This window comes from Triticum dicoccoides, chromosome 3A, assembly GCF_002162155.2.
Source record: "Triticum dicoccoides isolate Atlit2015 ecotype Zavitan chromosome 3A, WEW_v2.0, whole genome shotgun sequence".
NCBI classification, from domain to species: domain Eukaryota; kingdom Viridiplantae; phylum Streptophyta; class Magnoliopsida; order Poales; family Poaceae; genus Triticum; species Triticum dicoccoides.
In genome coordinates this window covers 11,698,687-11,708,088 of record NC_041384.1, presented here as the reverse complement: position 1 = coordinate 11,708,088, position 9,402 = coordinate 11,698,687, and the positions used below count along the sequence as shown (strand labels likewise).

General features: G+C 42.8%; 2 protein-coding genes and 1 long non-coding RNA gene across 6 annotated transcripts; 2 read left to right on the top strand and 1 right to left on the bottom strand.

The window, feature by feature from the left end:
• Window positions 1–772: 772 nt before the first annotated feature.
• On the top strand, window positions 773–4,178 carry LOC119266655. The gene is made up of 3 exons (XR_005132076.1): window positions 773–976; window positions 1,065–1,566; window positions 4,060–4,178. It is a non-coding gene; the product is annotated as an uncharacterized LOC119266655 (long non-coding RNA).
• On the bottom strand, window positions 1,568–4,151 carry LOC119266651 (rust resistance kinase Lr10-like). Its single transcript, XM_037547900.1, has 3 exons — window positions 3,869–4,151; window positions 3,021–3,044; window positions 1,568–2,866 (listed from the first exon to the last, which is right to left on the bottom strand). Exons 1-3 carry the CDS (start codon window positions 4,116–4,118, stop codon window positions 1,797–1,799), a joined length of 1,344 nt encoding a protein of 447 aa, XP_037403797.1. The 5' UTR covers window positions 4,119–4,151; the 3' UTR covers window positions 1,568–1,796.
• A 337-nt stretch (window positions 4,179–4,515) lies between the features above and the next one.
• On the top strand, window positions 4,516–7,977 carry LOC119266649 (rust resistance kinase Lr10-like). Of its 4 annotated transcripts, none has more exons than XM_037547897.1 (4): window positions 4,516–4,869; window positions 5,276–6,286; window positions 6,432–6,607; window positions 6,703–7,977. In XM_037547897.1, the coding sequence occupies exons 2-4, from the start codon at window positions 5,550–5,552 to the stop codon at window positions 7,809–7,811; spliced, it is 2,022 nt and encodes a 673-aa protein (XP_037403794.1). In that variant the 5' UTR covers window positions 4,516–4,869; window positions 5,276–5,549; the 3' UTR covers window positions 7,812–7,977. The 4 variants fall into 4 exon arrangements, with proteins under 4 accessions (XP_037403794.1, XP_037403793.1, XP_037403795.1 ...); XM_037547896.1 differs by having other exon boundaries at window positions 5,271–6,286; XM_037547898.1 differs by having other exon boundaries at window positions 4,516–6,286; window positions 6,515–6,607; window positions 6,713–7,977.
• Window positions 7,978–9,402: the final 1,425 nt, after the last annotated feature.

Genomic DNA, 9,402 nt, shown 5'->3' with positions numbered 1-9,402 from the left:
CTTGAACTACTACCATCATTGGCTATTTTAAATCACCATTCTTTTAAAGATAGTTTTATATGAAATCTAGCAAATTTATGGTGCGCTCTAGTATGATAATCTTTCTAGACACATGGAAACATAAGCTCAGTATAAACATCTTCTTTTCTCAGGAAAATGGTAACTAGAAACACAGGACTTCACAAGCAGTCGAACACATCTCTTGCAGTTAGTCGACGTTCAAATCGAGGTGTTTAAATTGCCGGCACACATACGAACTCATATGAACTTCCTTCAAAGTGTAGACGTATTCTAATAATGAAGTCTAATAGAAGAAAAATACATGCATGTCGCATTCCGATCCAATTTATTATAATTAATACCCGGTGTTGCTCACCACAGACACTGGCATAAGCTCCAATACGAGATGAACATTTGGTTACATATATGAACATTACTATTGATACACCTGGACATTTTTCAGTTTTTCGCAATTTTTTTACAGGTTTTTGTTTACAATATTTGCTTGCATTCTGTTAAATAAAATTATATTTTTTGTTAAGGAATTTCTTCAAATATGCAAAACGACACTAGGAATGTTGAATCTCTCCCCCATCCGACAGTCCTCCACTCCATTTCTCCGGCCCTCTTCGTTGTTTTCCACGGCCCATTTGACGAACTGGTTTTGCCCATCATTTTTGCAGGGGAGCCCGACCCATAAGCCCAACTCTGGCTTATCCATCCATCCAAAGGGAAGGAAGGACATATCCACAATTTCCTTTGCAACGGGGGCCCGTTTATAACCCTAGGTGGCGGACGGCGGCCGGCGGCCGGCTGACGGCGAGCTCCGGCGTCCGTTTCACGTGGGCAGCTCCGGCTCAAATTGGCCGGCGGCTAAGCGAGCTCCTCGTCTTGCCCAGTACTCGGCCTCTCCGCTAAGGCCCCCAATCCTCTGCTCTGGCGAGGGACTCCAGCAGGAGCTGTCTGCCATGGCATTGTGAGTAATCCCCTTGCTCTTCCTTTGTTTTTGGTACTTGTAACTGGTGCAGTGGCATGATTAGTTACAGAATACTCTCTTTTTCTAGAATATAAGCAGGGGATCTGGGCATCTCTGTATTGGAAAGAGCTTACACCTTACAGTATCTCTGTATTGTGATTCAGACAAGGAAATGGCTACTACACTACACAACGGAGGAATGAATTGTAGAAAATACTGAAGCGTGGATCCGCAGAATAAAGCTCCATGTGATTCCATGTTAAACTGTCCAAATGCAAAAATTTAAGCTCCATGTGGTTCCGATATGCTGCAAATAGCTACCAGTGTACTATCACACGGAGATGACTGATTATTCACAGGTCAGCTGGCAGGTGCTAATCGAGGGGGAAGATCGAAACATATTCCACGCTAGTGCTATGGACTGCTGAGATTTGAAGGAACATGGCATGATTAGTCGACCTGTAGAATGATGTTGTGATATTCTCAGCACAACGGAAGTGGCAATCAAAGGGTGTAATTGTGTTTCCTGAGGAGCCCAGTGAGGAATAATGCACTGCAGGAAATATAAATCAGCAGAGCATCACAACAAGGTAAGCAACAAACTACTGCATTTTTAACTGTTATACAGTCCAAATAAAGTTCGATCTGCTTCTCATATGTTCTTGCATATACCTAGTAGTACTATTACATGGGACGGACGATTATTCATACAATCAGGTGCTAATAGAACAGAAAGATGAAAATACACTGCACCCTAGTGCTATGCATTGCTGTACAACACACAGTATGTACCAAATCATGGCAGCATGTTCTCCGTGCTTTATGTTGCAGGATGATTTTCAGACGACACAAATGGCTTAGGGGGAATCTGTAGGTTCTGCAACCTCCCCGTTAACATGTGTATCACCTTTGCCATTGATGGCCGGTTCTTCGGGTTCCACTGGATGCACCACAGTGCCACGATGGCTAGTTGTCTCACCTTTTCTTTCTTTTCCTCTGCCATGTCCAAAGTAACTACCAAGTCCTGCCCAGTGATTACTTTCTCATAGATCCACTCCGGGAGGTAGACATCGTTCTGGCTTCCAACACTTGGGTCTGAGTTCCTCCTTCCACTCACCATTTCTAACACTAGCATGCCAAAACTGTATACATCAGACTTGTATGATACTCCTCCAAAGTTCCGGGAGTATAGCTCTGGTGCGATGTATCCCATTGTGCCTCTTGCTGCAGTCAAGGTAACGATGCTTTGGTCCCTTGCACAGAGCTTTGCAAGGCCAAAGTCTGAGATCTTCGGATTGAAGTTGTAGTCCAGCAAGATGTTGTGTGGCTTGATGTCAAAGTGGAGAATGCGCTGGTTGCACCCTTGATGCAGGTATTCCATTCCTCGGGCAATGCCTAGAGCAATATCTAGCATTTTGTTGGGTGCTAGGAGCTGTCGAGAAATATCGGACATATGTGAGAATATGTATTTCTCCAGTGACTCGTTAGGCATGAATTCGTAAATAAGAGCCCGCCTCATTCCTTCGGAGCAAAAGCCCAAGAGGTGGACAATATTTGCATGGTGGATTAGTCCAATGGTTGCAACTTCATTGATGAATTCCTCCCCCTCTCCTGTAGAATTCTCTAGCATCTTGACTGCCACAGGAACTCCATTTTGTAGCTCGCCTTTGTATACACTTCCAAATCCACCCTGGCCCAGTTTATCCTTGAACCGTCTTGCTATTTTCTTCACTTCAAGGAAAGTGTACCTTGTGGGTTTCGATGTGCCATATGCCTTGAGAAACATTTCGACTTTCATATTTATCTCTTCATTGTACCTTGATTTCAAGGAAAAATAGATCGCGGTGGCCACCATCAATGAAAGAACTACAAATGCAGTTACAGATGCTGCTGCTGATTACAAAGAAAGGAAATTAGCAAGTTGCATTCAGATAAGAATCCATTTGTTTCTGACTCTTATTGCAATAATACACAAAAGAGTTATGGTGGCAAGCAATATGAATTTCATTTAGTGTGGAAAAAGGAATAAAAGTTGCAACATTACCTGCAACTAGGATGACATGCGTACCTGCATGTAGGTAGAAGATCGTTAGTTTTGCTATGATTTAATGTAGACCAAAAAAGAAGAACTACATCATTTACTTCTATAAAATACGTTTGGACCTTGTGCTCAAACGAAGCTTTATCTTCAGATCTAAGGGTATGTTTGGATTGCCACCAAAATCTACCGTACCAATTTTTTGGTCATGGCCAAAACATTGGTCTTTGTATGGATGATTGCCAACCTTTTGGCATGCTGCTGTTCATTTTTCTAGCCAATGTTGGCCAACTCATGGGCAAGCAAAAGCTCCATCAAATTCTTGGCTAGGCAAATTTTTGGTAGGGCAAACTTGGGCACAAACCAAACACACTCTAAAAGACTGAAGCAATCTGGGAATGGTTAATTAAGGTTTATCTCTTATAGCCAAATTTTTGGTAGGGCAAACTTGGGCACAAACCAAACACACCCTAAAAAACTAAAGCAATCTGGGAATGGTCAATTATGGTTTATCTCTTACCTTTGTTGGGTGAAAATTTTACAAATTAGTCAACCGTCATAAGTTTGGCTATATAACTTGGCACTTCCATCTCTTGATGAACTTTTCTGTGGGAACTTAGAGACTGTATGTCCTTGAAAAAGTTAACGATTTCTCTGGTTTGCACTACAGTTTTGTTTGTTAAATAATTTGACTATAGGTGAAAAGCTTGTCGGAAGATTTAAAACAGTAAACATCAGAATATAAGAGATCGGCAAACTAGTAGATGGAGAAACAGAAAATCTAGAATGGTGTCCAAAATAAATTGACTCAACATAATGATATATGGGATTCCAACTAGGGAAAGAAACAATACCTTGCTGCTGGCAGAATGCTTGATGTGTTCGTGAGCTGAATCCACAGTGTCGATCTTCATATTCACACTGTTGGCAGGCATCCGTAATGTTATTGTTGTACCATTTGAATGTTGTTTCACCAATGTTGATGACTCTATTGGCTTTTTCATTGAAGGTGAACTCATCGTAATTTATGCCATGTTTATCATAGGTGAAGGGTATCGGTATGTCTTTAGAAACGGCCACACAGTCCCATGGAACATCAGACATGTATGCGGAAGCTGATGCCAAATACCAGAATTGACTAGCGTTGTTGCCCAGACAAGAGGCTGGGCCAACTATCTTGATCTATTGGTATGAAATCTTTTGAACAACGTACTAGGGTTGTAGGAAATGATGATTGAGGTTGTTCGTAGACATCATTTGCTAAGTTTCTTGAGATGAGCTTCTGAAGTGGGCATTGCATTGATGGTTCCACTAACGGGACGACGTTGATGACACGGTGCCTGTAATAGATCTCAGTCACTCTGCAAGGGCCAAGAACATGGTGATCCAGGATTGTGTCATGCCCAGAGCATGATAACTGCATACCTGGTGCACCACATGATGGTGGGTTGATCGAAAGCCGGAACGGGAACCGGATCTCAGGTCCATGTTTGCTGCAGCGGTGAGATAAACAAGTTCTTGAGAAATCTTGTTCTTCCGATGCTGCATCCACATAGGATTCATAGATTAGAAGACAGACCAGCAGCAGTGTGATAAGGAATTTAATGGAGTCCATGGAATGTATTGGAATGAAGATGGAAGAAGAGAAGGCAGGGAGTATAGAAAGTTGTCACTTCTATGCTTTAAACTCGAATATGTACCGATGCTGTGCTTGTCATGATAGCTGTGTGCCTGAGTAGGACTTCCAGCTACCGCTGAAACTTCTTCCGTGTTCTGTGGCTAGGAAAGTTCTGTGGTTTCTGGAAATGAATGAACGCTATCACTGTTTAGACTATCCTTTCCATTTACCAAACAGGTGCCCTCATTTTTCTCCAGCCTTATATTCCTACTATTCTTGGATTGAATTATACATGTATAAGTACAGAAATATGCATTATTCTACAATAATAAACTCTTGAAATCTGACATAATAAAAGTCTTGTTGACGTCTTGTGATAGCTGAGCGACCGATGAATGGTTACAGCACGTCACTGATTGTAGTCCAGTCACCGTTGAAAATAATCAATCAGAGACGTATGGAAATGCCTAATGTTATCCTTAAAAATACATCCAGTTATTAGTTTATTTTTATCTGTGAAGCATGCCTTGCTACCTGATATACTAAAATATCTTAAATGAATACTATTTTTTGTCATTTTTTGGTTACTGTTATTTGTCACTGTCATGAGGCATTGAATTCAATGTTACTGTAATTAGGACAGATTTGGACCAGAAAATAACGCTAAAGTAGTACAACTGGATTCTCCATCGTTCAGAGGTCTGGAGTCAACAACATCGCCATCACGCACATGAGCCACTAGTCTAGTCGGTATGCATTTACTCAACTTTTGCTTGGCGGCAAGTAGCTAAGTCTCCTAGTCAACAACATCACTGTCATGTAGAGCCAGCAGTTGGCATGTAATTACCCTCTCAAAATACAAAAACTTTGGCAGCCACTCCCTTATTTGTCCATTCATCCCTGTGAAACAGTCTGCCATGGCGATGCCCACTACTCTCAAGGCCTTGACCGTTTTATATGTGCTTGTAGTTCTTGCTGCAGATCAAGCCAAAGGGCAGAATCATCGGCCTGATTGTCCTTCTTTCTCATGTGGCCCACTTGGATACGTCAGATTCCCATTTCGTCAGGTAAGTGATCCACCTGGGTGTGGTTATCAATCTTACGAGCTAATTTGCAGCGATGCTAACGCTACAATTCGCATCGACAATGCGACATATTATGTGTCTGGAATCAACTACAATGATTCTACCTTCTGGATCGTCGATGCTGACTTGGTTTTACACAACACCTGCCCTCTACCACGGTGGGTTCGTCCTCATCATCCTTCATACTTACGCAAAGACATGGAAATCGAATTGGCCCCACATGCAGATAGTCTGGCTTGTTTCGTTAAATGTTCTCAGAAACTAAAGAACAGTGATATGTACAACAGTGGTATGTACAACAGTGGTATGTACAAGCCTATCGCTTGCCTGAACACCAATGAGTCTTTTGTTTACATGGTAACTTGCCAAGGCACTCCTTTTATGAATTACCTTGAGCCTTCTTGTCGGTACTTGGCTATGGCTCCTTTGCGTAGTTGGGTGCTAGAGGATGCAAGTTATGCAGAAATTGTGAAGTCCATGAAGAGCGGATTTGCTGTTCGATTTCCCTTCAGATATTATGGAGGAATGAAAGAGTGGAGCATTAAGACATGCCTATTGCGTGAGATTAGGTGAGTTACAGGTCTTTGCGTATGCACACTTTTTTTTATTGAAAGGTTGTGGTTTTATTTGTTGCCTGTGTATACTTGGCTATCTTGTGCCAAAACTGCTAGGGCTCTCTTTAATTATATTTTTTGTGCCATCTTGGTATTGCAGCAAGTTTCGTGGCCCAGCAGTGTCTGGAACGAGCATCAATGATTGGATTGCGATAATTCTTCTGATGGGGGCTGATTTTGCAGACTGCGTATTTTATGGGATTGGACTTCCTTATTATGCTGGGATAGAGCGGAAGGTCATACTAATTACTATGCAGAAGCTGACATTGACTGCCGGTACTTCAGAATTTTGCGTTATAATTTAATTTCTTCATCATCACAGCTCTTTATTTAATGTAGCCACTAAACCCTATGCAACCTTGCTTATGTAGATCTATGCAGGTTCGTGTTGGCACCCCTGGCTGTGTTGATCTTTCTTGTCTACAAGTACTGGAAAACACGGATCAGAATTGATGCAGTCGAGAAGTTCCTCCAAATGCAACAAATGCTTGGCCCAACAAGGTATGCCTACACCGACATCACTGCAGTCACAAGCCATTTCATACATAAGCTGGGTCAGGGAGGCTACGGCTCCGTGTTTAAGGGTGTGCTATTGCCAGGCAATGTTCATGTCGCGGTCAAAATGCTAGACGGTAACTCCAACTGTAATGGAGAAGATTTTATCAGCGAAGTTTCAACCATTGGCAGGATCCACCATGTTAATGTGGTGCGTTTAGTGGGGTTCTGCCTGGAGGAAATGAGACAAGCGCTCGTCTACGAATACATGCCTCGAGGTTCTCTGGACAAGTACATCTTCTCAGCTGAGAGGAGTTTTTCCTGGGATAGGCTCGCCGAGATTGCTTTGGGCATCGCCAGGGGTATCGACTACCTACATCAAGGGTGCGAGATGCAGATTCTACACTTTGATATCAAGCCACACAACATCCTTCTTGACAGCAATTTTGTCCCAAAAGTTGCTGATTTCGGTCTCGCCAAACTATACCCAAGGGACAACAGTTTTGTGCCATCTAGAGCTCTACGGGGAACTATTGGGTACATAGCTCCTGAGATGATATCACGGAGCTTTGGTGTCATATCGAGCAAGTCTGATGTTTACAGCTTCGGAATGCTGCTGCTGGAGATGGCTGGAGGAAGAAGGAATGCCGATCCAAATGCACCAAACTCAAGCCAAGCATACTACCCCTCATGGGTGTATGACAGACTAACTGAACAAGAAGTGTGTGAGATATCTCCCGTTGCTGGCATGCACGAGTTGGAGAGGAAGCTGTGCATCGTTGGACTATGGTGCATCCAGATGAAGTCTCATGAAAGGCCGACAATGAGCGAGGTCATAGAGATGCTGGAAGGTGGCTTCGATGGCCTGCAGATGCCTTCCAGGCCATTCTTCGGCGACGATAAGCAAACCACTGTTCCGGATTCTTACCCTTTGTTATCCGAGCTGACGGAGATCTCGGATTCTTATGTTTCCCGGGTCATGTGAACTTTCATGTGGAAACATGTAACAAAATCTAGCAGTTGTAAGAAGAGGATGTAGAACTCCAACTGCTTAATTGGTTGATGTAATCATCATTTTGGAAGACATGTATTATTCGAATATATATGAAATAATAGCTTGTGAAAGCTGAAGTGTTATTTGCGCTTTTGTATGAACTAGAGCTGCTGCTGGTGTTCAAGTTTGTTGCTGCCCGTCTTTTGTAAGTCAAAGCTTTTGTACGAACTAATTTTGCATTCTTTGTAAGCTAGCCCAGCCTGTCCTGTATGAACCCTTGTGACTGATTAAAAGCTTGGGCACCTGTCCTGTATTCTCAATGTGTGGACTTTGGAGAGTTGAAGACGATGATGATAGCTGTGAGCCTGGTTATGGATGGATTCGTCATATCGACTGCGAATGCAACCTCATGCCGTGCTCACACTTTTTATATTTCTGCTAAGACCAGGTTCTTGCAACCACGAATGTGATTGTAGACTTGTATCATCAAGCAAATTGCAGCCAAAATAATGAGTTCTTTGGACCACTACAAATCAGTGGGCAGCAGTAGCAACCTCAGCCTCAGGGTAAGAAATTGAGCTGTGGAATTTCAGTCAGAGAGTGGTGGTGCACTGATAGCTCTTTACCTTATCTCCGGAATTTCACTCAGTCAGTGTAGACCTGCAGTCCACTGTCGCATATATTATATATACATGGACCAAAGTAGTGGACAGTCTCATGCAGCAATATAAAAAACATGCATTCGGATTTAATCCGCGGTAATTTCAGCAATATAAAAAACATCCAAATGACCTCAAAGTTCAGCAGAAACTACTCTACAAGCCAATAATGCAACCTCCTGCCGTGCATATCGCTGCAATTACGAGTGCGATTGTAGACTCGCTCCCATCCAGTCTCGCATCTTCAGTAGTAAACAACCGTTGCGAGAATGATGAGTCCTCTGGCTCATATGAACCACTACAAATAACGTGACAGCAACAACAACCTAACTCCCAGTCACGGGGCACCTCACTCTCAGGCCAAGGAAAGTCCCACCTCTCTCATCCAAATTTCTACAGCAATAATTTCAGACATGTAAACGTCGAAACGACTTGTAGACCAAGAACAAATTGCGACGGCATTTCGATTTAATCTGCAATAATTTCAGCCATATAAAAAACATTCAAATGACTTGGAAGTCCAGCAAAGAAACTATACAACCTAAGAGAGCGACCTCCTGCCGCATGTGTTCTTGCGATTAGGAGTATGACTGTAGACTTGCTGCCATGTCTGTCCTGCATCTTCAGCAGAGAATCATGGATGTGATTGTACACTTGCTGCGGAAATTCCAGGCCCGGTATCATTAACATCAAGTAAATTGCTGCAGAAATGACGAGTCCTTCCATTACAAATTCAGTGGACATCAGTAACAGCGTCGGTTTCGGGCGTCAGTCTCAAGTCCAGTCATATAAGCGTTGCAGCGACTTCGAATTCCATCCGAGATGCAATGCAAGCATAGTCCAGCTGAGCATGAACCACCACAAACACTCGGGCTCGTATGAACCACTACAAACTTTCAGTCGTGTAAACACCAACAGTGAAA